Source organism: Hemicordylus capensis, chromosome 10, assembly GCF_027244095.1.
Source record: "Hemicordylus capensis ecotype Gifberg chromosome 10, rHemCap1.1.pri, whole genome shotgun sequence".
Classification (NCBI taxonomy): Eukaryota; Metazoa; Chordata; class Lepidosauria; order Squamata; family Cordylidae; genus Hemicordylus; species Hemicordylus capensis.
This window is the reverse complement of record NC_069666.1, coordinates 2,227,748-2,253,805: the sequence shown is the minus strand read 5'-3', so window position 1 is coordinate 2,253,805 and position 26,058 is coordinate 2,227,748. Positions and strand designations below refer to the sequence as shown.

Sequence of the window (26,058 nt, the reverse complement as noted above, 5' to 3'; positions counted from 1 at the left end):
GGGAATTGTACTCTATCGCTGACAAAGAGTGCATTTACAAGGATGTTCATAAACATTAACATGCCAAAACCATCCTTTTGTTTTAACAATTAATGTTAACAACTGGCATGGTTAAATCAGGATGAAAGGAGGGATGTTCCTCTCGCAGTTTTCAACACATGCTTATGCAACCTGAAGAGGACAAAAGAGGCAGAACTGCCAGATTTCCACAAAAACTATATCAGGATGCAAACTGCCCACAGTGAGAATAAGAAAGCATTGTGCAAGAGAACCATGTCAGGATCTGTGGAACCCTAAAATCTCCATGCAATATATTGGTCTATTTTCATGTGCACTCTTGGTATTTTGCTAAATTGCTATAAAGCAACCATAGCTAAATCTTCCCTTGATTTTTAAAGCAGGGCAGTTTAAGTAACTTATTACAAATGTGTGAGAAAACATTTTGCTTTAGGAATGAGATACTGATGGAATTGGAGAACAGAGTCCTGCATTGACAGAATGGGCAACGTACCAGGATGAAGACGGAAACTTGGCTGCCATCCTGCCAGAGACACTCTGCTCAATGGATGACCTCCGGCAAGCCATTTGACCTTCATGTGCCTTAGCCAGTTCAACAAGGAGTCTGCCAAAAATCAAGGCCTTGATGCTTCTGCATGAGCACACCTTCCTTTAAAAACAAAATTCAAGAAGAATGACACAGCTAATTTCTTCCTTTTCTTGAATGATCAGCAGCTAAATGCATGGACCTCCTCCTAGAGGTGACTGACTGCATTGTGATTTTCACCTGCATACTCAGAGGTGTGTCAACATAAATTATACTTTTATGCCTTTCTGGAAGAAAACACAAGGAACAGATGGGGGCTGTGTGTACTCTACAAGGGAAATTAAAAAAGTTATAAAATTCAAATCCTGAAGACAAAGTGTTTATGCAAAACTAGGTGTATTGACATATGTATTTTGCATAATTTCCCAGCAGCCAGCAATAGCATGTGAGGGAGAATTAGGAACTGTCCGGGGTGCTGAAACACCACTTATTGGCTGCCCCACACCACAGAAAGGTCAGCATCTTACACCCATTCATGCACACATAACCAGAGGAGAGCTGGTCTTGGGGCAGCAAGCATGACTTGTCCTCCTAGCTAAGCAGGGTCCACCCTGGTTGCATATGAATGGGAGACTAGAAGTGTGAGCACTGGAAGATCTTCCCCTTAGTAGGGGATGGAGCCGCTCTGGGAAGAGCAGAAGGTTCCAAGTTCCCGCCTGGGCAGCTTCTCCAAGATAGGACTGAGAGAGATTCCTGCCTGAAGCCTTGGAGAAGCTGCTGCCAGTCTGTGTAGACAATACTGAGCTAGATGGACCCAGGGTCTGACTCAATATATGGCAGCTTTCTATGTTCCAATGACATGAGAGGTGCACACTCACTGCTAATCTGTTTAGTTTTGTACAGCCCAGAACCTTTGGTTGCTGGATATATTTTAAAGTGGGAATAAATTACCTTGTTCATTGTCTGCATTTCAAACCAAACTACAACCAGTGAACAATTATTCCATGCCAACAGAGAGCAACTGATGCGTCATAGCTGTTATAAATAATTTGCTTTTATTTAAAAGGCAAGCTCATTGTTTTTCCTTTTTATGTTTTCAAGGGTCCATGAAATAATTTTTCTGTTTCTATAATATTAAGGAAAGCGGCATGAATACTGCCTGCCATTCAGAAATGGATTATTATTTTCTCTCTCTCATATAGTTTACAAAGCCTATGACTCCGTGGTTTCTCATAAAAGAAGGTTATGGCTTATAAAATAGCATTTAGAAAAAGCCTACAATTCAGGGGGGAAAGGGGCTTGTAAAGGTCTTGGAACCGGAGGAGTGCTTCATCATGCTACTAGCAGTTTAAGAAATCAGCAAAATATGCAAGATTTGGGTCTCACACCTACAGGTAAGCCCTTTCTAGTGTTTCAGCTGCAGAGTTCTAACACTTAGGAGGTTGTGTGCTGGGTCCTGACTGGCATGTATAAAAAAGTCTAATGGCATGTATTAATGCCATTAACACACTGGCATGTATTTAAAAGTCTACCTAGAAACAGAACAGCATGCCCTCACCCCCACACTCCTGAGCAGTGATGCAGAGGTGAAACAGATGGATTCCTTTTTAGCCACCTATCATGAGAAATTAAATAAGGAAGCAATCGACCTCCACTGAACTCTTTCTAGATGCCATTTGCTGTACAAATGAGATAGGAAGAATTTTTCTTGGAGACTCAGGATGTGCACTGAAACACAAAAGGAAGAAAAAAGCAACCAGTGGCTTTCCCATTCAAAGGCTGAGGAGGACCCAGTTCTGGAACAAAGTCGAGTCCACAGTGGGAAGCACACATAAAACTGCACTAGGATGCATAGTTTTCTGAATTGCAGCCAGCCTGCAGCTGTAGACTGAGGTGTTTCCAATCTTCTTAAGAAAAATTGAAGTGCAAAGGCTGCGAGATCCAGTGGGGTGTTGCGATTAGAGTACTGGACTAGAGTGAGGTTCTGGTTCTCACTCAGTCCAAAAGTTTACTGGATGACAATTGTACCAATCACTATGTCTCACCCCTCACAAGGCTGTTGTGAGGATAGAAAAGCGAGGGAGGAAGAATCACATGGGCCAGTCTGAGCTTCTTGGCGGATGAGGTAAAAATCAAATGAAGAAATATTTAATAAAGGTCTCATCCATGCAAGAAGGACATCAGGGGATAGTGGGTGCAACTAACATTCAGTGGTATTGGTAATAAAATAAACTTAAACTGGTTTCCAGACTCAAGATTCAGAGCTTCGATTTATCATATTCCTGTGCACTCAGCAATTTCAATAAACGTGTCATGTAATTTCATTTTGTCCCAGAATGCCTGGAATAAATGTAGGGGTTTTTTTGTATCATTGTATTGGAGAGCAAAATTTAGTTGCCAGTTCATTTTGAAGATCTGGCAATTTCATTAGCAAGGTTTTGAGCAAAGCCGAAGGAGGATTTACATAGGGAACTGCCTTATACTGAATCAGACCACTAATCCGCTCTTTACAGTGGTTGGCTACTGCTGTCCAGGGTTTCAGACAGGTATTTCCAAATCCAGGGGCTGAACCTGGGATCTTCTGCATACAAAGTATGTGCTGTACCACTGAACTTTGAAGAATCTGTACTCCCTTACAGATCTGGGTCTATCGCATACGGGTTAGAGAAACTCCGTCAGTCCTATCATTTAGCTGTGTTAGTGAAACAGTGACTCCCAGTGACCAATAGTGCAAAATGCACATGAAAACTATTGGTGTGTGGCAGTGGGACCCTCTGTCAAACTAACTTCAGAGTAAAGAAAGATTCTTCTATTTATACAAATGGAATTTTATTACTGTGGTGCTCTGTGTCATTTATCTGGGTGTGTAACTCCCTTTGAACCCAGAGGAGCTTACTTCTGAGTAAGCACACATAGAACTGGTTCCATAAATTGAGCAGAAACCAGAGCTGCTCCTTTTGACTTTGGTGGCTTGTGTCTTTTGACCACATCAGGTTGTTTCAATTTTCCATATGTGAGCGAAAGTATTTGTTCAGCTTGATTGCTTTAGCAAGGGGAAGTGTGGTAGGGAGCTTCTGCAATATGCCAATGACATAATCTGAAGCATAAAGGAGTTGCCAGATTAAAATGGCAAAAGATGATACATGACAGTTATGTTTATATGGAAAAGTGGTGTTGTGCTTATCTCAGGGAATTTATTTCTGTCTAGTAATTGATAATAGCAGCTCTGTCGTGCCATCGGATACTGAGCTACTAATCAATTCAAAATTACAACTTTTATTTTGTCATAGCCTCTGTCTCTTCAGAGTGCTATAGTTCCAAAGTGTTGGTGCTCTGCTTGACTTTTTCCACAACTAGGAAAGTAATCCTGTGCTCAGAGTCAGTGTAGTGTAGTGGTTGGAGTGCTGGACCGGGGAGACCCGAGTTCAAATCCCCATTCAGCCATGAAACTTACTTGGTGACTCTGGGCCTGTCACGTCTCTCTCAGCCTAATATACCTCACAGGGTTGTTGTGAGGATAAACATAACCATGTACTCTGGGCTCCTTGGAGGAAGTGCGGGATATATAAGTGTTTTTATGCTTGTATTTTAAATCTTTTTAGTCAGATTTGTTTTATATTTTAGCTTAATATTTTAATTGTGTCATTTTTATAGCCTTGTTTTTAATTTTTGTGTAAACCGCCTTGGGATTGTTTTAATGAAAGGCAGTATATAAACCTCACAATAAATAAATAAATAAATAAATAAATGTGTTTTGTTTTGTTGAATACACTATGAGTTGTTTTTTTTTAAATTATCATACACAGCCTGAGGATACATTTTGTTCTACAAAGGAAGTTTACACCTTGCCTAGAAAAACAAACAAACAACAAAAATGGGATGTAAACACTATAATCATAACAACTTCATGAAGCAATGACAGACTGGAAGTGCCAAGGAAACGCCTGGTCTGTTCTTGGCAGCACATGATGTCACTGAACTTTCGGCCTTCAGTTTTTGTGGGGTTTCATGCCGGACAGGCTCATTTTTTAAACAAACATGTTTTTATCTTTATTGTGGTAGCTTTTTTGTCACCGTCAGCCACCTTGGAGGCTGAATTCGGCTAGGAATGTGAACTGCTTTAAGTGAATAAATAAGGGAACTTTGTCCTGCTCCTCCCTCATTGGGTTTTTTAAAAAAATCTTAAAACTTGTTTAGAGGGGCTTTTTAATGTGTGACTATAGCCTGACTGGGGATTTAAAAAACAAATAATTTGGTTTGTTTTAATTGCTTTTATTCTACATTGCGTTTTGGTTTTTTGTGTTAAATTTTATATTACTTTCATTGTACAAATCTATGGTGCGGCCACATCTGGAGTACCACATTCAGCTTTGGTCACCGTATCTTAAGGATAATATTGTAGAACTGGAAAAAGTGCAGAAGAGGGCAAGCAAGATGGTCAGGGGCCTGGAGCACCTTCCTGAGGAGGCTAAGCTGCAGCATCTGGGGAAAAGAGGCAACTAAGGGGAGACATAATCAAGGGTATAAAATTATGCATGGAGTGGAGAGAGTGGGCAGAGAGAAATTTTCCTCCCTCTCTCTTAATTCTAGAACCAGGGGTGACTGGTTTTCGGGCGGGAATTGGGAGAGCTTTTTCTCTCACAGGAAACTCTCCCCCACCCCCTCAGCCAGCCCAACCGCCATTTCAGGAGACTAAGCTCCGCCCCCCGAGCCGGCCCCTAAACTCCTTTAAGGGAAGCTTCACCCACTTCTCGTTTCGCGCCTTTATTTAACCCCGCCCCGAGTCCTTCCCCGCTCGAATATTCTTTTCAAAGCTAGCCCCGCCCCCAGGTTCCCTTTATGGGCTGGGCCCCGCCTCTTCGCGCCGCCAAGCCCCGCCCCCAAGTTCCTTTCCGCAGTCAGGACAATTCGGGACGACTTGAGCGCGTTGCGTCGCGGGCGGGGTGGGGGCGCGGTTTCGGTGCTGCGCCTGCGCACAACTCGGCACTGACGCCACAGCCCCCTCTTCCCTTCCTCCGCTCTCTCGATGCAGCGGACGGAGAAGGTGCTCCAGCTGCGGGGCCTGCAGGGCCGCTCGGTGCGGGTGGTGCGCGAGCACTACCTGCGGCCGGACGTGCCTTGCCGCAGCGCCCTCTGCCGGGCGGGCTGCCCCCGCGGTGAGTGCGGGCTTCGGGTTGTGGGAGGTGGGCGGGGCTTTTGTGGGAAGGGGGCGGGCGCTACGGCGAGTGGGGTTGGACAATTTGGAATGCTGCCGTATAGGAATTAGTGCAGACCCCACCAGCGTTGTGTGCTCCATCGGGATTTAATATAAAGCGGTGTATAACAGTGAAAAAATGGGACTATGACTAAATGTCAAGAAGACTGAACTGGTGACAACAGGCACAGCAGCCAGCCTCAGAATTGATAATGAAGACACTGAAGTAGTGGATAGCTATCATAGCTTCTGCCTTTTAGGATCGACCATCAGCAGTCAAGGATCCAGCCGCCAGGAAATATGCCCCAGACTAGCACGTGGTAGCCTTGCAATGAAGGCCTTGGAAAAGATATTCAGATGCTGTGACGTGTCTATACCTACAAAGATTAGAATAGTTCGGACAATGGTTTTTCCCACGACACTCTATGGATGCGGAAGCCGGACTTTGAAGAAGCAAGATAGAAAAAAGCATTGACACTTTTGAACTTTGGTGCTGGAGAAGACTTTTGAGGAGACCAGGGACAGCCAGGAAAACAAACAAATAGATTCTAGAACAAAATCAATCCAGAATTTCCACTCGAGGCACAAATGACCAGGCTCAAACTATCCTACTTTGGACACATTATGCAAAGACGCAGCTCCCTTGAGAAGTCCATAATGCTGGGGAAAGTTGAAGACGACGACGACCAGCAGCAGGAAGGTGGGTGGACTCAATGACGACAGCAGTGAATGCACCACTGAGAGACCTTCAAGGCCAAGTCGAAGACAGATCATCCTGGAGAGAATCTGTGTGGTTGCTAAGAGTTGACACTGACTTGACAGCACTTAATGAATCAGCAACAGGGATAGGCAACCTGAAGCACTCCAGCTAGTGTTGAACTATTCATTGTGTCTGGCAGTGTTCCCTCTAAGGTGTGTTCATGTGCATGCACTCACACGTCTTGGTGTCCACTCAGTTAATTTTAGACCCTGCTCAGGTTGAATCAGGAAGGTCCCACTCTGAACACATGTGTACACACACTGCCTTGATACTGCCTCGCAGAACAAAATCATTCCACACACAGATGAAAAAAATTAGAGAGAACACTGGTGTCTGGGGATGATGGGAATTGTAGTCCAACACCAACAGGAGTGCCTCAAGTTGTCTCCACCCACCACCCCATAACATTTTAAATAATAATACAGAATAGAATTACCCCTTTCTGCTCTGAAGGCAAACTGATGGGTAGGCATGCCCTAACTAATTTTTTTAATTGCTTCTTTAAATCTAAAATTGTTGCTAGATTGTTACTGGAATGCATCACCTATTTAGAAACATAGGAAGCTGCCTTATACTGAGTCAGACCATTGGTCCATCTAGCTCAGTATTGCCTACACAGACCAGCAGTGGCTTCTCCAAGGTTCCATGCAGGAGTCCCTCAACCCTGTCTTGGGGATGCCAGGTAGGGAACTTTGAATCTTCTGCAGTCAAGCATGCAGATGCACTTCCCAGTCTCAATCACCAATTATTTGGTCCATTCAGAAGATGGATTTGAGGCCCTCTAAGAGTAAATATTTTTAGTTTATATTAAGACAAATGAGCAAAATCTGTTTTAAAAAAAACTTGTAAACTTTGTTTTGTTCCAGATGGGAAACTACTATCTGATGATGTGACTCATTATGTTGTACCTGACTGGAAGGTGGTGCAAGATTACCTGGAAATACTGGAGTTTCCTGAGCTAAAGGGGATTGTTTTCATGCAAACAGCGTGTCAGGCTACACAACACCAAAGGGGCCGCAGGTAGAGATTCAAAAGCTGATCTCCTGTGTACTTCCATATTTTCCCCCCATCACTTTCAGTACTTCCAAAGTTTCATCTTGAATTTGCAAAAATTTGAACACTGAAACCTAGACATTCAAGCTGATTTAAATACATGTACTATACTTCCATTAAGTAACATCAGGTTATCTTGTTTGGTGGGGTGTGAGTGGGGTTTAGTACCTATATGCTGCTCTTTCCCAGGGCTAATTCCGATTGGGGAGACCACATCATTCAGTGAAAGAGCCCGTGCGTGCTTTGCACACGGACACCCCAAGCTATACTCCCTGGCAGGTAGGGGTAGGAAAGACTCCTGTCTACAATTCTGGAGAACCACTGCCAGTAAGTGTAGGCAGTGCTGGACTTGATGGACCAAGAGTCTAACTCGGTATAAGGTAGGTTTCTGTGCTACAGTAATAGCCGTTAATAGATCTATTCTCCTCCATTAGTTGTTTAATTCCCTATTAATAAGATGGTTCTGCTGAATCTAGGTCAAAAGCCTATCAGGTCAAAAGCCTATCAGTGTTGACCTAGATGGACCAATGGTCTGACCCAGTAGAAGGGAGCTTCATCGACTCACACATGCACATAGCATTACCTTTTTGCTCAGGACTTGATGAGCCACAGGGAAAATGTGAACTGACGTTCTGTGGCTTTGAGTCTGATGTATGGAGCCATCAGGTTATGAGCATGTATGTCTGAATGAACCAGCCTCTAGAATCACGTCTGTAAGGTGGTAGTTGGGATTTTCAGGTCTACGTACAGTACAGGATAACCTGAACTACGTGTTAGTAGATATGCCTCAAGTTACTTGGCCTTTCAGATTTATTTTGGCAGATTTATTCCAACTTTAGAGAGACATTATAAATGCCAAGAAATAAAGAGCCCAGCTGTGAAATGTCTGGCTCTGCTGTTCCTTTTTTTAGACTTACAAAGGTTAATAATATGCCACAGCAACTCTGCGAGTACATCCGTATTGCAAGCGCCCTTGGGACCCCCAGAGGTTAATCAGGGGTTTCTTTAGTTGACATTAATTATGGTATTATTATCTATGAATATATTTCAGAGGTAATGGAAATATTCTAATCCTCAATCATTGCAAGTCAAGTTAATGAAATGCTTAACACTTCCTTGCTACTTGCATTTTATTTATTTTTAAAGTAGGTCAGCTGTGATAAAAATTCCCTGTGGGTGTCTGTGGACTGTATGTGTGATAATCTGGGTTCACTTAAGACCATTTTAATCTTGTTAAATTTTTCCATTCACAACACACACTCCGGCCTTTGTCTTTCTGGGTGGTTATTATTTGAAGCTAGATGGGCATCTTTGGAACCGAAAAGCCACAAGGAAGCAAAAAAACATTTAATCCAGAAAAGCCACTTTTATTTGACAGGATTACTCTTGAGTAAACAGGTTGCAGTCCAGATGCCTACAGAGCAGTTGTACATTTCTGAAATCCCAGTGAGGCATTTCCGGAAATTGTGCTTTAATTGCTTGGCTGACAATTATCTTAGTTGTAATAATATTTTTATGGATTTTTAAAAAATATTTAATGTTTCAAAGGAGTCTTAATTAAAAACTTTTAGGGTTCATTCTCAACGATTCAGCTTTGTGAGGCTTGATCAGAAATAGGAGTGTTTGATACACAGCTGTGCGGATAGAATCTATTTATTAATCACAATTTTTTAATATGTATGTCCCAGTCCAGGTATCAGGAAATACAGCAGGATTAGCAGAATCCCACTTCAGAAGATTGATAGAAGGGCATTTGTACTGATGCCTCTGCCCCATAGGGGTTGGGGGCAGGCCTTGACAAGCACAGCTTGTTTCTGTATTTGTGTATCTCTGGATAGGGGCCTTTATTGGGATCCTGCCCCAGTAGCAGCAGCTTGTTGCATGCGTGTGTGCATTTCAGGAGTGGGGACCCTGCGTGGGGAACCAAGGAAGCTGCCTTAGACTGAATCAGACCATTGGTCCATCATTGCTCAGTAGCTACACTGATTGGCAGCAGCTCTCCAGAGTTGCAGGCAGAGGTCTTTCCCAGCCCTATATGGAGATGCTGCCAGGGAGCAAACCCGGGACCTTCTGCATGCAGAGCAGATGATCTGCCACTGAGTGACGGCGCCATCCCTTGGGATGGAATGGGGAGAACCTTCTATGCATTCTGCATGATTTGTAGAGCAGTCGGTGTAACTTTTCTTGTATAATTTCTTTTTCAAACATCCATTAACTCAGTATATTTGAATGTAAAATACCTGTATATTTAGACATTCAGCACAGCGAGCAGTCACTGTGCTTGGCTTGGTATCAATAGGGCAGTTTGTGAATGTTGCATATATGCCCGGGAGTCTGAATCGTAATGATTCTTTGATGCTCCTGTCTGTAAACAATTGCTGCATTGTCTTTGTCACAGTGCTTATCCTGTTTCTTCTACAGACAGTACAATAAACTGCGGAATCTAGTGAGGGATGCCCGTCGTGACTGCATTATGTTTTTTAACGAATTTCAGCTGCTTTCTTATCTGCCAAGAGAGAGAAGAGAATCTATGGAGAAGTGGCAAACCAAGTAGGTGGTTCTTGTTGGGTTTATAAAGTGCCTGACATTTTCTAGGCACTGTACATGGTTTTAAAAAGCAACACAGGCCCTGCCCTGAGCCTTACAAGCAAATAGACACGATAGAAAAAGAAACACGGGTGGGGAGGGAAGAGGGAAGCAGCGTATTCTTGCAACATGTCTTAACATGGCTTGTAACACGTTATTCACGCAACATGTTTGGGAACTGAGCAAAAAAGCAACGATTCTCCTCTATTTAGTGGTGATTCCCCTATGTTTGGAGTTTAAAGTGGCGATTCTACTATATTTAGCCGGGGGTGCGGAGCAACGATTCAGCCTCAGCACAGCATCCTTCCCGGCACACAGTTTGGGAATCGCCCCTGCTAACTGGGCAAAGACGCACCTTTCAAAGTGGGGATTCTCTTTGTTTTTGCAGGGGGAGAGCAACTGGCCCTCTCCAGCCCCAGCATAGCATCCTTCCAGTGGCTGCTTCTGGTGTCTGCCTTATGTTTCTCTTTACTGTGAGCCCTTTGGGGACAGGGAATCTTCTGCTTCTATGTAAACAGCTTTGAGAACTTTTTTGTTGAAACGTAGTATATATATATATATAAAAATAATGTAATGTGTCAGCAGTTAGGTGGTACAAATCTGTGGTCAGCAGCTGCCGGCCCATGGGCCAAAACTGGCCTTCTCTGGGTGACTGCTGCCGAACTTATAACAAGCTTATGTAAATTATGCTAGAAGAAAGTCCTCCTAGTGGCTTCATTTTAGATCTTTGTGATATGCTGTCAGTGTAGCCATTAACATGTAGATGCTAGGAACAAACACAAAGAAAAGAGAAGATGTGACATGATGCAGATTAGTAAGCATGAATACTTGCTCTCCTAGGAGTATTTATAATGCATCCGTGTGGTATTATAACCACTTTTCGGGTCAGATGCCAATTGTCATGGTAACAGATGACGAAGATTCTATCCAGCAACTTGGAAGTGAAACGGAAGGCGTCTTTGTGATTTCGTTCAAGGTAATGGTTCTGTGCAGTGGCAAACCCAGCCAGCACAAGGATCGGATAACCTAGAAGTCTGCATGCAGAAGTGCCTCTGTGTCTTTTCTTAACTTGCAGGAATTTATAGCAACATAAATTAAATTGGCCAACAGTGGGATAAAATAAAAACTGATTAAACAGGACACGAGAAAGAAAAGTGTACTCTACTCCCCCCAGAAAGAAAGAACACAATCAAATGTCCTCCGAAACTCAGTAATTATTATTAATATTAATTTATCCCGATACCCCCTGGTCCTTTGAGCTAGTCACAAACCATGAAAACAAACCAAACACTTCCAGCTCTGGGGTGGTTGGTCAGGAGTTGGAGCTGGATCACTTGGCACTTTGACTCTGCTGACTTCAGTGTCCCAGGTCCTCCTGGAGAACACGAAACCACTGCTGAATAGAAGAGGGCCACCTGTCGGCACTGCTGTGTGCAATTCGGCATTTCTGATAGCAACTCCCAGGGATGTTTTTTCCTTCTTCGCACAGCACTACTTGGACAACTTCTGGCCCGACTTAAAGGCTGCCCATGAGCTCTTCGATTCTATCCTCCAGTCGCAACGTGAACGGGAGAGTGAAAACCAAGAGAATAATGGGAAGGAGTACCCTGAGCATGTCCCTACAGAAATGCTGGAAGCTGGAATCAAATCCAGGAGATACATACAGGTTATATTTGTAGGGTATATCTCTGGTGCGCATGTGTTACCTGAGCTTGTGTCTGAGCAGGATGAAGTAACTTGGGTGTTCGTTAGTTGGTGTGCAACGGCCCCCTCTATCTAATTCCTCAGGAGAGGAGAGTTGTTCTTATATTATTGGGGAGGGGTTAACCCCCCCACATACACACTCCATGAGCTTACATATGTCAAACCCCTTCCTTCTCTGAAACACAAAGGTGTGAAAATGAAAGCGTTTTAGACATCGTTCCCTCTCATAAGCAGAAGGGGTTCTGACTGTCTGGAGGGAGTATTCTTCTGAGAAACTTCTCACTCCCCTTCCTTCCTTCCCCACCACTCCACCACTGAGTTCCATTTGCTTCATCCACCTGGTTGTGCTGTATAGAACTATTAGTAGTAGTGGCCATAGTAGCAGCAGCAGGATGTCTGTTAAGTGGCCTCTGAGTCCGTGAACATTCCGCTCCATTGTGTTACATTGGAGCAGTTTGCAGGGGGTTACCCTGAGCCTGCCAGTACCTCCCTCTCACCCGCAGGTGCTCCATTTATACATCCATAAGAATCATAACATTTCCAGCTCTTTCGGAAATAGATGTGCTGTGAATCTAATAGAACCGCCAGCTCTCTGTGTCATTTTGAAGCACTGATGTGAACTTGGCAGGGTGAAAGCAGATGCTGGGAGGGCAGGGGTGGTTGTGGGTGGGGCCAACAGGTGAATTCCCCTTTGCCCCTCTACACATTCATTGTACAGCTGGAAGAGGAATGAATGGAAAGGGCTTTCGGCTTGCACATGTGCATTGGCTTTCTCACACTCATTTATTGTAGGGGGTCCTGAATGTCAACAAGCACAGAGCACAAGAGGAAGCTTTTGTGCGGCTTCAAGGAACCAGCAATAAAGAAAAAGGTAAGAATAGATTCTGTAAGCGTTAGTCCTGGGGTCAAGAAGGAATTTGACCTTCAGTTTGGCTTATGAATCTGGTTTGAGTTTTGTTGCATTTTGACTTCTCCTGTAACGTGTGGCTTGGCTTGCTTCCTTGAGGAATCTGGAGTAACGCTGCTGTGCAGGCAGGTTTATGTTCTTTCTTTCTCTCTTTCCGTCTTTCCTGTTGGTTGCTGTGAACTGAACAGTTTGCCTGGTTGTGGGAGCTGGTGAATGGGTGCGATCTGCTCCAGCTTTTCCATCTCTCTCTTCTCTATAATCTTGCTTTTGAGCATTTTTGTATTGTTTGTTTGGTTGGTTTTTAGACCACCCTTACAAAATAGCTCAGGGCAGTTCGCAAATATCAAAGACCCTTTAAAACAATTTAAGAGCACTGGAAGGCCAGGCCAGGCCGAACAGGTAGGTCTTTAGGGCTCTCCTAAATTCCAGTAAAGAATTGGGTTTGTATTGGGTTTTCTCTGCAGCTGCTCTGGGAATGGGATGCTCAAGAGTCCATCTCCAGGCCTCCTTTAACAAAGCAGTGGGGAGAGGAAACAAGAAATAACCAGGGGTAGGATGGACCTCTTCCTTTGCCAAGAAGGCTCTTTTTCAACATTTCTGTGTACCTCCCTTAAGTTAATACTTCGTTATCAGCTCAGTATCTTAACAGGAAGGGATCCAATTGTGGATGAAATGGGGAGAGCGAAATTCTACAGTCAGGGACCGTTCTTCAAAAGTGAAAGGAGACTTGGCAACCTTGTCATGAGATTATTTTCTTGGCAGAGGATTTCTTCGGTCTTTTTCCATGCTCAGGATTGAGCCCATACATCTTCATGTGTGTGTTCTTCGGGCCGTGCTACAAGAGTGGTTTTGTGAGCTTTAAGTGGGCCCTCTGGTGTGGATGTGAATAAGTAAATGCAAAGACAAGGGCAGTGTAGGATGGGGCCAGGCATCTACAGATCCACTTGCCAGTTTGCCAGTGGTGAGTGCCCCCAGCCCTCTGGTAAGCAGCACTCTGTGGAGATCCTCCCTAGAGGTCTCCTTTCCACTCCCATTTCTGAGAAGACCAGAAACAGCAGGAATCCTTTCTGAGCCGTTGGAGAGAGGGGCTCCCGCGGTTCCTTACCATCTCCAGATCCCAGGGCAGAGGACAGAAGACCCACTTCTCTCCTGTGTGCCAGAAAAGGGTCTGAGGGGACTGGTGGCAGCCACAAATAACGGCTGGCTAGTGAGCTGAGCCCAAATTTGTGGAGCCCTGATTAGGAGCCTGGTGTGTGTTTTTCATATATATTCCCACACACCCCACATATGCACCCTTTGAGATTACAACTGTGCTTCTCTATCCCAGTGTTCCTTTTTTTGGTGAGGAGCAGCACAAGAGGTGCCAACCTTTGGAGAGTACAGCCATAGGAAGCAAACGTGAATCTGCTGCTTGCTCTAGTCAGGCTCAGTTGCTCCTCTTTGCTTGAATCCAGATCTCAAAACTGACATCCTCATTTGTGGCACCAAAGCTCGGAACAGGGCCATTCACGGTGATGTCGTCGCCGTTGAATTAGTGCCCAAAAGTGAATGGAAGGGACGGACTGCCGCCCTCTGCGAGAATGAGACTGAAGAAAAGTCATTGGGGGAAGTTTACAGCGAGCCTATGCCCACAGGTAAGGTGTCGATGGGAGGAGAGCCGGTCTTGTGGTAGCAAGCATGAATGGTCCACTTTGTGAAGCAGGGTCTGCCCTGGTTTGCATTGGAATGGGGGACTGCATGTGGGTGCTGGAGATATCCCCCTTAGGGGATGGGGCCATCGCTCGGTGGAAGAGCAGATCTGTGCTTTCATGCAGAAGGTCCCAGGTGCACTCTCTAGCATCTCCAGAGAGGGCTGGGAGAGACTCTGCCTGCAGCTTTGGAGAAGTCACGGCCAGTCTGTGGAGACAAGACTGAGCTGGATGGACCAAGGGTCTGACTCGGTAGAAGGCAGCTTCCTATGTGTCGAGAACCGTCCTGAATAGGTCCCCTTCTGACACAGGACTTGCTTTTGAATTAAGGGCTTCCATTTTCAAATGCATCATCAACAGCTTCCTTTGCATTATCAAAAGCAGGTCAAGTCTGTGTTGATAGACCATTGAATTAGACTAGCAACGTCTGGTGTAGTTAATTGTGCTTAATCACACTATTTTGAGTGTGCTGAAATTCGGGCGGCGGGGGGGCAAGTGTGTGGCTTGTGGGATTTTACACCTTTAGAAAATGTGTTTGGCAGCTATGGGCCTTGTCCTACTCTCTGGCCCCCAGGTTTAGATCTAAGAAGTTCATTAGAACATTGATTGTTTACAATAAACCACTAGGTTATTTATGTAGTTATTTTTTTAAATTATAGAACACACACTTTTCTCTTCAGCCCTCCTCAGTGCTTCTGCACTCCTAAGAGTAATTATGTGTTGAAAAGGGACAAAGAGAAAACTTGTTCCCATAGATTTCTTCTTTCCTGCAGCACCGTTCCCATATATTGTGCCAGAGTAGAGCACATTCCCAGCAAGGTTTGCCCTGATCTAGTAAATACATTTTATTACCTCATTCAAGCTCAGCCAGTCACAAGACTCAACTCAACTAGGAGCTTGCTTTTGATGCATTTTGTTTATACACTGTGAGCTAAAGTTTGTAAACCATCTTGGTATCCCCTTTGGGCCTAAGATCATTATTTCAGCCTTACTGAAAAAGGCAATTTTAAAAATTAATTTCATGTTTAAGAAATTATTGATCTTATCTAATATGCACTGCAATATTTTGAAGTTGCAGGAGAGTCCTGTAAGCACGCTCGGCCAGACCCTCCCCTGTGTATCATTTCGTGTTAGCAATTCAGTTGTTGCCTCGTGGGCACAGTAGATCTTCTTGTAAATTGATATATCTGTCAAATTTCCATTATTATGTGCTTTGCTTCTCCTTCATAGCTGCTGCTGTGTAATCAGAGTTGTTGCTCTTTCAAAGGTAGAGTGGTTGGCATAATACAGAAGAACTGGCGTGATTACGTGGTCACTTTTCCATCCAAAGAAGAAAGCCAGTCACATGGCAAAAATGCACAGAAAATCCTTGTGACTCCTTGGGATTACAGGATTCCCAGGATCAGGATTAGTACAAAGCAAGCTGAAGCACTCCAGGTATAAAACAGTGATTTGAGATGCACAAATATCAGGGCCATCCCAGACTGCATTTTGCTAATATATTTGCTGTTGTCTTTGTATTTTGACATATTATACGGTCTTGTAACAGGATTTCCGGGTCATTGTGCGGATTGATTCTTGGGAATCAACATCTGTGTATCCAAATGGACATTTTGTGCGGGTTTTAGGACGGATAGGAGATCTCGAAGGGGAAATTCAGACTATCCTGGTGGAAAACAGCATTTCCGTTAGTCCTTTCTCTGAAGCACAGGTCAGCCTGTTTTAAATTATTTTTAACACATTAACAACTAAACTGCAATTGTTCCCAGGGGTGTGATGATAATATTCATTGGCACAATGTATTCTGCTTGATTGCATGTGGGTCACTAGTTGTATCGGGGAAACTTCATGCAATTTTAGATAACTGAAGAGACATTTTAATATAGGGCTGTTCTCACTACCGTTAGCTGGGTAATCCTAAGTAGGACTGGATTTTTTGTGGTTCCTTTTGTAAGTGAAGATGTACTGGCACTGAATTCAGGGTGCTGCATCCCAAAAGTGAACCTTTTGCTTCTTGTGTGGATTTGATTTCGACATGAACAAAGAGCAAAGCCTTCAGATTCTTGGGCAGATTTAATCATGCGGCCTCCAGAGTAGATATGATGAAGTGAGGACTCCAAGTCTTTGAGCACTGATAGGCAGGACCTCCTTCCACAGATGTGTGAGATGCCAGCTGTTATCCCAGAGAAACCATGGAAAGTGACTCCTGAAGAGGAGCTGAAGCGCATTGATCTGAGGGAGACACACCTGGTATTCAGCATAGACCCGAAAGGCTGCGAGGATGTGGACGATGCCCTCTCCATTAGAACTCTACCCAATGGAAACCTGGAACTTGGAGTGCATATTGCTGACGTCACCCATTTTGTGGCTGCCAATTCTTACACGGATATTGAGGCAAGAGCAAGGTGAGTTTGTTTCTGGGTAAAAGCACGGCCACGATCTGCCAGGCATCTCACTTGCATAGGCTGTATAGAAAAGAATGGAATCTGCACAGAAAATGATGCTCAATAAAGCAGTAACGCTTCAGGCTCCCTGTGCTAGAAACGCCAGTGGTTCCTTTTCAATCAGTTACAGGTGAACCTTGTTATCCACAGGGGTTAGGGTTAGGGTCTGCCCTGCAACCACAGATAATGGGGCATTGTGGCAGTAGGAATGGGTGGGGTTTAGGTTCCTGGAGGCTGAAAAATGGGCCAAATAAAGGCAAAACTCATACACACAAAAGCAAAATAGTGCCCTCCCGTGCTCTGCAGGTCTCCAGCTGACCAGGAATACACCCCCTCTCCCCATCCCAATTCCTCCATTTCCCCACAAATCGTGGCTAAAATGTTGTTTTTCTTTAAAAATGAGCCACAAGATGGCTCCTTTTCTCAAAATGGTGGCTGGAAAGGACCTCTGAGGTCCTTTCCAGCCACCCCAACACCGTGGATACGTGAAATTAACCCCTTTAAAACAGGTTTTTCCTGCGTATGCTGAGGCTGGGTGTCAATTACCTGGCCACAGATACGCAAAACCACAGGATCCATGGATAGCAAGGCTTGCCTATACTATGAACAAAATGGAAGTTAAAAATCTATTTAAGGAGAGGAGATCTGGTCTTCTGCTAGCAAGCATGAATGGTCCCCCTTGCTAAGCAGGGTCTGCCTTGCTTTGCATTTGGATGAAAGACTACATGTGAGCACTGTAAGATAGCCATAGCTCAGTGGAAGAGCATCTGAAGGTCCCAGGTCCCCTCCCTGGCATCTTCAGACAGGGCTAGGAGAGACTCCTGCCTGTAATCTTGGAGACCTCCTGTCAGTGAGCGTAGACAGTAGTGTGCTAGATGGACCAGTGGTCTGACTCAGTAGAAGGCAGCTTCCTGTATTCCATTGTGAGTGAATGCTGTAGAAAAACCATGGGTGCTTATTTTCCTGGTGATCTGAGAATCATAACCAAGAGCAGTGTTTACAAACAAACCTTTCAATGGACTATAGTGGCTAAATAACGAGTTTCCTAAATAATGGAGAGAGACAGAGCAGAGCCAGCAAATAGGCGGCCTCTGAGGGAAGGTTCTTGTAACTATGAAGAGTGTATTTAGATGTTTAGATTTGTTTTATTTTTGCACTGTTTTCGGCTGGAAATAAGCTTGCTTGTATACTTGGTGTATTGCTTCCTATAAGTGCAAAGTGTTGTTATGAACAGTCCCGTGGCATACACGATTAAATCTTTTCTTGTTCACCCATAGACTTGCTTCACTGAAACTAACTATGGAGATCTGTGGGAAAACAGCCTATCCTAAGCTGTTCACAGCAGAAAAATAACCATGTTATGACACATTTTCAAATTTGCTGAAACATTAAAATGTGGAGTCAGAGAATGATTTCTTTTCCATCTTCTCAGGGCAACCACTTACTATTTAGCGGATCGCCGTTACGACATGCTGCCTGCCATCCTAAGTGCCAATTTGTGTTCTCTTCTTGGCAGTGTTGACAGGTGAGGATCTGCTTCTGGTATCTAAAGCAGTTTGGTGAGAGGATTTTGGCCTGTACTTATTTGCAGCTCTAACCGTTTGCAAATCATGTTCTTAGACAATCCTTTGTGTTCTAAGATGTTCTTTAAGATATATTTTGTGCAGTTTGCTTAATTTATAAAGCAACATTCATGGTGTATCTCAGCTGGGGAGGAGAGCCCGTATAGCAAGTATGAATTGTCCCCTTTGCTAAGCATGGCCCACCTTGGTTTGCATTTGGATGGGTCACTATGTGAGAGATTCCCTTGTGGGACTGGGCCTCAGCTCAGTGGAAGAACATCTGCTTTCCACACAGGTGGTCTCAGGTTCACTCCCTGGAAACATCTCCAGGTAGGGCTGGGTAAGTCTCCTGCCTGAGACCTTGGAGAGCCACTGCCAGTCAGTGTAGACAGTACTGAGCTTGATGGAGCAAGGCCCTGAATCAGTATAAAGCAGCTTCACATATATATTCTCCAAAATTAAAAGACAGACATGAAATATCCAAGAGGGTTCATCAAGTACCCAAGATTGGTCATGCTTGGAATCTCTGGACATGAATTCTGCACTTGTGTTGAACAGCACTTTAACCCAACCAGTACATAAGTCATAACAGTCAAGCACTTTATCCACTTTCTTCTCTCACTGTGTTCTTAGTCACTGGCTAAAAAACAAGTGGATTTTGTCTTGCTGCCCACATATCCACATATATATTTATTAATTAAAAGATTTAATATACTGCCCAACCCACAGACTCAGGGCGGTGTACAAACAAGAACAGCATCCAAGATTAAAATAAATAAATAAATAAAATTAAAGGGCAAACACCTGGTGGAAAAGAAATGTCTTCAGTAAGGTTTTAAAGGCTGAAAGGGAGGAGGCAGACTGAATCTTGGGGGGAAGAGAATTCCAAAGTGAAGGGGCAGCAACAGAGAAAGCCCTTCCACGGGCCCTAGTACTATGGACCTCTCTGAGACCAGGGACCAAAAGAAGGACAACCTGAGAAGATCTCACAGGACTGGCTGGGAGAGACAGCCCTGAAGGGCCTTAGTATCAAAGTCAATTAATTTTGACTTCATGCATATGTATCATACCTTATCCATATGTCTCATAAAGTCAATTAATTTTAAGAGCAAGGCACTGAATCCTATGGACTTCGCTTGCTAGGAGTGTTCTACAATTTCCACAACGGAAAAGGTAATCATTCATAGAACAATCACTCTTATTTCCAAGGTATGCGGTGAGTGTCCTGTGGGAGCTTCATAAAACTTCATATGAAATAAAGAAAGTTTGGTACAGCAGAACGATCATCCGCTCTTCCTACAAACTCTTTTACGAGGCTGCACAGGCTCTGCTGGATGGGGACCCGGCTGCAGCAGGGGAAATCCCAGAGCTCAAAGAACTAGATGAAGACACGAGACGACAAAAGCTGGATGAACTGCTCTGGGCAATAGGAAAGCTGACGGATGTCGCCCGGCACATTCGAGCGAAACGGGACAGCTGTGGAGCTCTGGAACTGGAAGGGGTTGAGGTCAGAGTGCAACTGGACGACAAAAAGAACATCGATGACCTCATCCCTCGGCAGCCGCTGGAGGTGCATGAGACGATAGCCGAGTGTATGATCCTGGCAAACCACTGGGTGGCAAAGAAGATCTGGGAGAGCTTCCCTCACCAAGCTCTCCTGCGCCAACACCCACCACCACGGCAGGAGTTTTTTTCTGAGCTCCGGGAATGTGCCAGTGCAAAAGGCTTCTCCATAGATACCCGGTAAGTAGAATGGGAGGGGTTCAAGCCTATCTGCTGCATGCTCCCGGCCGATTGGTGCCTTCAGCAGCGGTTACACCTGTGTGTGTTGTCAATCAAAGTTTATTCACCTGTGTGTATATTCTCCCTGTAGCGTGTTTCATGACTGGTTTTCGCAGGTGAATTACTTAGGGTGGAGGAAAAGCTATAATCGATATAATAATTAGAATATAGATTTCAATTAGGTAATTATAAGCTGTTTGAGTTAGAGGCTTGGATCCAAAGAACCACGAATAAGAGGATGAAGAGACTCAGTGCGTGTTCTGCTGGCACTTGCACAAGGGATCCCTCAGACTTCTTGCAGTGCAGCACCACAATCTATCGAGGGCTGTACTAGACATGCGGAGAATAAGGAGAGACTGTATACAGAACGGTTCACCTCCTGCCTGATTCAGGGGGCAGCTGGCTGGAGTTTGCCACCAAGATCTCTTAACACTTTCCTTTCAAGCTCCACAAATTTCCAGCCACAGCCCACTCTGTCTTATCCAAAACTTAGAACTGGGCTTTTAACAGATGCTGGGCTTCCTGTTTCAACAGGTGCACGTCCCAGGGCCAGAGTTCCAGAACAGATCAATGGGAGTTTGCACTGCCAAAGCTATCATAATAGAACGTCTACAGTAAACTGTGCAAATAAGTGAGCATTTGTCTTCTCTGATAACCTGTAATTAACTGAATCAATTTTGATAGGTCTAACAAGGCATTAGCTGACTCCCTGGACAGAGCAGTTGACCCCTCTGATCCGCTGGTGAATAAGCTGTTGAGATCTATGGCCACTCAGGCAATGTCTAACGCTGTGTACTTCTCAACTGGATCTTGTCCTGAGGAAGATTTCCTTCACTATGGTACCTGTTGTTGTTGTGTTTATATTTTCAAACTTGTGCCCCTGCTCCTTTGAAAGTAAAGATGTGCTGTCGAGTCGGTGTCGACTCCTGGCGCCCACAGAGCCCTGTGGTTTTCTTTGGTAGGATGCAGGAGGGGTTGACCATTGCCTCCTCCTATGCAGTATGAGACGATGCCTTTCAGCATCTTCCTGTATCGCTGCTGCCCAATATAGTACCAGCAAGGATTCGAACTGGCAACCTTCTGCTTGTTAGTCAAGCATTTCCCCGCTGCGCCATTAGATGGCTTCTATACTTTTTAAAAAACAGGGTACATTAGAAAAGCCCTGCTGGATCAGGCCCAAGGCTTATTTAGTCCAGCATCCTTTCCCCCACAATGGCTCACCAGATGCATCTCGGGAGCCCACGAGCAGGAAATGAAGGCATACCCCCTCTCTTCAGCTGTCGCTCTCCTGCAGCTGGTATTCAGACATCCTGTCTCTGAACCTGGAGGCAACCTATAGCTGCCAAGATTAGTAGCCATCGATGGACACATGCTCATAAGGGAAGTGCTGCAGCCCCGCTGATAATTTTGGTTGCTCTCTTCCTGCTCCAGCATTTACTGCACTGCTTTATCTCAGCAAACGATTACCGCATTTACTGCATTGTCTTATGTCAGGTCTTGCCCTGGATAAATACACCCACTTCACTTCACCCATAAGAAGATATGCTGATATAATAGTCCATAGATTGCTGTTGGCGGCAACTGCAAAACAAGATCAAGCGGGCAGGGAGAATTTGTTTGGGAACAAAGAACTTGAGGAACTGTGTAGACACATCAACAACAGAAACCGGGTAAGACAAGGGCATACATCTGAGTTTATGAAGGGGCTTAACAAATAACGGGCTGACTGTGAAGCTTATCCTCTTCCGTAGATGGTGGTTAACCGGGAGTGGGCTCCTCTTTTTCAGTTTGCTTCAAAGGTGAGGCTGTGCAAAGGACACTGTGCTGGGTCCCATCTGATGGCCAAAATTCTGAGATCTTCCTCCTGTGAATGGAATACTGACCTTGTGCTGAGTCTGGTTATGGGCTTCCCTCCCCTCTGGACAGGCTTGCGTGGGGAGGAGGAGGGCACAGGACCGGGTGAAGCTTCTGTGTCTGTTTCAGGGCTGTCTGCAGCAGGAGGCAGCAACCTTGGTTCTCCAGCGATTGTTGGACTATAACTCCCATCACAATTAATTGTGGCTGGGGATGATGGGAGTTGTAGGAGAGTCAAGGCTGCTACTTCGGTCTACAACTTGTGAACGGCTGAAGCTGCTTAATACTGAGACACACCATTGGTCCGTCTAGGTCAGTACGCTGAGAGGCAGCGATTCGCCAGGATTTCAGTGGAATGTCCAGTCCTTCCTGGAGATGCCAGAGATTGAATGTGGTACCCTCTGCTTGCAAAAGATGTGCTCTAGTAGTTAGCTATAGCCCCATCCTCACTGTGAAGTCTCTTGAACCTCAAGATTAAGCTGCTGTTGAGGGTTTGGAAGGTTGCCTCTGTGTTCGAGACTGAGTGATGAGCCACCTTCTTGTCCTTCGATTCGATTGGCACATCTTCTAAAGGTGGCTGGAGGGCAAGGGAGGAGATGGGCAGGGTGGTTTATTCTTACCAGTGGTGGATCTTGGCCTTAAGCTTCTTTCCTGGACCTATTGGTTTCGTTTCCCAATGCTGCACTGCCACCCACTTGATCCTGTTGACAAACTGAGTGAAAGGACTCACTGTTAACTAGCAGGAGTGGAGAAGGAAAGCAGACCTGGTACCCCCGAGAGGGACCTCTCCCCACTTACCTAGGGCTCAGCTCCACCTGCCATTTCATGCCTCAGTGCTGTGACTCACTAGTATTGCTCCAAAAGGGCAATTCTCACAAATTTGGCCTCCTAAGATTCTTCAAGAGAGAGTCAGCCCTGCTGCCAGTTAAAAGGGGGCTGCTCCCAGACTGGGATGGTTTTGTAGGATCATAACTGGGGAGGCTCCTCTCTCTGGAAGGGAGCAAGCACCAAATCACTGCCTCCAAAGCAGAGGAATAACCACTCCTGGATAGCCTCCACCACTGAAGACTTGTTTGTTTGCACAAGGTTTTGTGCAGCCTAAAGCTCTTCTGAGCCCTACTCGGAAGGCAGGAACAAGGCGGTCATTAATCTCCGGGATTAGCATTTTGAGGCATTTTTTCTCATGCAAAACTGGGAATTGAGAAGTGTCTCATGTAGATCTGTTTTCAATGGAAGGTCAAAGCTACAGCTGCTCACTGCATGTGGTTTCTGGAGTTGGAACTTCAGTCTGGAACGGCACCACGTTCATTATCTTTTGAGTTCATACAAATCTGATGTAGTTGTGCATATTTGGTTAGAGTGTGCCAGTCATTTTTGCTAGACAGAACCAAGTGGAAGCGACACAAACATTCTAAGTGGAAAATACAGAAACCAAGCCCCCCCGACACACACAAAGACATGACCAGTTAAGAAGTGAAGTCATGAGAGACTGTGCACTTGTCAGTGTCAGAGGCAGGGATCCGGAACTTGACATCTTGAAAGAGAACTCTTCCTTTCTGTCCCAAATTGCTTTGCTTAGGCTGCGCAGCATGCTCAGAAGCAGTCCACAGAGCTTTTCCAGTGTATGTATTTCAAGGACAAGGACCCCGAGAGAGGCGAGCACTGCACAGCGGATGGGGTTGTCTATTCAATCCGAACCAATGGTGTGCTTGTCTTTGTGCCAAGGTAAGTCAGCTGTGCCTTGAGGAGAGGACAACACATTAGCATGGCTCACTGCATGCTTCCGAGATCACTTTGCTGACCAGGATTACAGGGTGGGGGGGGGGCAGCTTTGAATTTAATCCTTGAGGATCTTGAGATCAACTTTACTCAAGCTGGAGCTGATTTCTTTCCCCTATGGATTTGAGAATTCTCTCAGCCTTAGCTTAGAATCCCTGTTAATAAATTCTCACTTGGAAGGGCCTAGTCTTCTACAATTTTTTTAGCTTTAGCACTTACTACTATAACAGTTTCAGTTCATTGTCACAGACCTGTATCTGAAGAGTAAGAAGTACACTAGTAATCACATTTCATTGAGTTGTTGCTTCACGTCTTTCTGTCACAGGTATGGAATCAAAGGGGCTGCCTATTTGAAGAACAAGGAAGGTTTGGTCCTCTCTTGCCAAGCTAACTCAAAGTGTGAATGGAAACCTGGTTGCCTTCAGCGGTCTTCCAGCAGAATCATCTCCACTCCCACAGTGGGAGATCCTGTTACACTGAACCTGTTTGACCACGTGACAGTAAGTTACAAGTCGGGTGACAGAGCATGGTCCGAGGCACAACTTTGGCCCTCCAGTTGTTGACTATCTCTGGCTATTGGCCATTTCCAGAAGATGAGGAATTGTAACCAAACAGCAGCAGGAGGGCCGAAATGTAGTGTGCAGCACACGCTACAACCACTTTGCTGAAACGAAGCAGGTCTGGGTGTGGTCAGTGCCTGGATGGGATACCCATGTGTGCCACCTTTTGTGGGTGGGGCTGTATATCAGTGGTAGAACATCTGCTTTGCATGAAGATGATCTCAGGTGCAATCCCTGGCATTTCCAGCTGGGGCTAGGAGAGACTCCTGCCTGAAACTTGGGAGATCCGCTGCCAGTCAGTATAGACAATACTGAGCTAGATGGACCAAGGGTGTGGCTTGGTATAAGGCAGCTTCCTATGTTCCTTCATCGATGTACAAGTACTACCAGTTAACAGGAGGAGACAAAATAGATTATTTCTGTTTTTCCTCAGGTAAAAATATCTGTACAGAGTTCACGTTACCATACTGATACTATCCAGCTTCAGATAACAAGCTGCAAACCTTACAAGACCTCAGAACTGGAGGTGGCTCAGAGTTCCCAGATATCTAAAACCGATTTGGTCAAGGAAGTAACAAAGACTGTAGAGGACGCCCAACTGGCTCAAGACAAGGCCAAAACAAAGACCATAGACAAAGCATATGAGGAGTATCGCCAAACAAAGGGAGCCAGTCTGTACCATTTGTTGGAGGAAATCAAGGACTTGGCTTTATTAGACATCTCTGCAGATACTGGAGCATGAGATCTCCATTCATGTAGTTCTTGTGAATTTTGGCCACTTTTTAAGTGGCCAAAACTTTTTAAAAGTTTTAATATTTGTAGATAGTTTATTAAAGTTATGCTGTATGATACAACATATCTGCAAATAAGGGCAACTGCTATATTAAGGTTCTTAAGCACACTTGTAGCAGCTCATAGTGAGTACTGTGCGTTCCATGAACAGAAACAGTAAATATTACCTCAGGGAGCAAATATTGACTTGACAACTGTAAATAATTCTTACAATGTTGCTGTCTTACGATGGTCTGCCTATATACTTCACTGTGCAGCCATAATTATGTCAACTATTTCAGATTACTTTATATCCAGCTTTGAGCACTGAATGATTTTCAGTGTGTCTGTAGGCATAAATACATTACAAAGATACATGAAGCTGCTTTGGGAGTGTGTGTTCTGTTCAATCAACTGCTTTTGGGCTTTCCTTTCTTCATCTTCTGGATTTAGACTACACTGGAATTGTCTGTGCCCTGGGAATCTTTGTAATTAGTTTATTCAACATTTATACACCACCCGAAACCTATGTCACTTTTGAATCTTCTGCTATAGCTAAGCTATCTTAAAGAAGCACAGCGTGGACAGAAAGCCTAGCCGTGGCATCAGCTCGGTTCTCCTTTGCAATTCTGGGCTCCCTCATTTTCATAAGTTATGTGGCAAGATACACACCACTCTTCTTTCCTCTGAGAGCACACCACTGTGCGTTGTATGCGGCAGGTCAGAAGTGGAAAGTGAGGAAACAGGCAGGCCATGGCCTGGAACCCCTCCGTGCCCCAGTCTACCAAGCAGCCTCTTCTTTTCACAGTGTCTCTATCTAGCCTTGGATGTGGGTACCTTTTGTGCCAGCACTTCTGAATCCACAGGGTC

At 44.8% G+C, this 26,058-nt stretch overlaps 2 protein-coding genes across 31 annotated transcripts in view; one reads left to right on the top strand and one right to left on the bottom strand.

Annotated features, from left to right (window-relative positions):
• Nucleotides 1–5,686, bottom strand: part of MEGF11 (multiple EGF like domains 11) — a 289,113-nt gene extending 283,427 nt beyond the window's left edge. For 9 of the 24 annotated variants that reach the window (XM_053272170.1, XM_053272169.1, XM_053272172.1 and 6 more), the window contains exon 1: nucleotides 512–5,264. The gene's annotated coding sequence lies outside the window, so the exon portion shown is untranslated. Of the gene's footprint in view, nucleotides 1–511; nucleotides 5,269–5,292 lie in introns of those variants that run through there. The other 15 variants (XM_053272188.1, XM_053272189.1, XM_053272187.1 and 12 more) reach the window with 11 other exon arrangements.
• Nucleotides 2,652–25,563, top strand: DIS3L (DIS3 like exosome 3'-5' exoribonuclease). 7 transcript variants are annotated; one of them, XM_053272202.1, is made up of 17 exons: nucleotides 2,652–2,669; nucleotides 7,365–7,518; nucleotides 9,973–10,101; nucleotides 10,978–11,113; nucleotides 11,627–11,803; nucleotides 12,634–12,712; nucleotides 14,203–14,382; nucleotides 15,704–15,873; nucleotides 15,986–16,147; nucleotides 16,594–16,841; nucleotides 18,313–18,405; nucleotides 19,652–20,185; nucleotides 20,909–21,063; nucleotides 21,719–21,894; nucleotides 23,658–23,803; nucleotides 24,183–24,357; nucleotides 24,851–25,563. In XM_053272202.1, exons 2-17 carry the CDS (start codon nucleotides 7,475–7,477, stop codon nucleotides 25,157–25,159), a joined length of 2,913 nt encoding a protein of 970 aa, XP_053128177.1. In that variant the 5' UTR covers nucleotides 2,652–2,669; nucleotides 7,365–7,474; the 3' UTR covers nucleotides 25,160–25,563. The 7 variants fall into 7 exon arrangements, with proteins under 7 accessions (XP_053128177.1, XP_053128174.1, XP_053128175.1 ...); XM_053272199.1 differs by lacking the exon at nucleotides 2,652–2,669 and adding an exon at nucleotides 5,428–5,700; XM_053272200.1 differs by lacking the exon at nucleotides 2,652–2,669 and adding an exon at nucleotides 5,770–6,438.
• The last annotated feature ends 495 nt before the right edge of the window (nucleotides 25,564–26,058 follow it).

What these genes read in the sequence shown, in the direction of transcription:
- DIS3L (XM_053272199.1), top strand. Translation starts at nt 5,571, where the DNA reads ATGCAGCGGACGGAGAAGGTGCTCCAGCTGCGGGGCCTGCAGGGCCGC. An exon ending in ATGGAGAAGTGGCAAACCAA is followed by an intron (nt 10,102 to 10,977) that starts GTAGGTGGTTCT and finishes TTGCTCTCCTAG; the next exon opens with GAGTATTTATAATGCATCCG. An exon ending in TCTTTGTGATTTCGTTCAAG is followed by an intron (nt 11,114 to 11,626) that starts GTAATGGTTCTG and finishes TTCTTCGCACAG; the next exon opens with CACTACTTGGACAACTTCTG.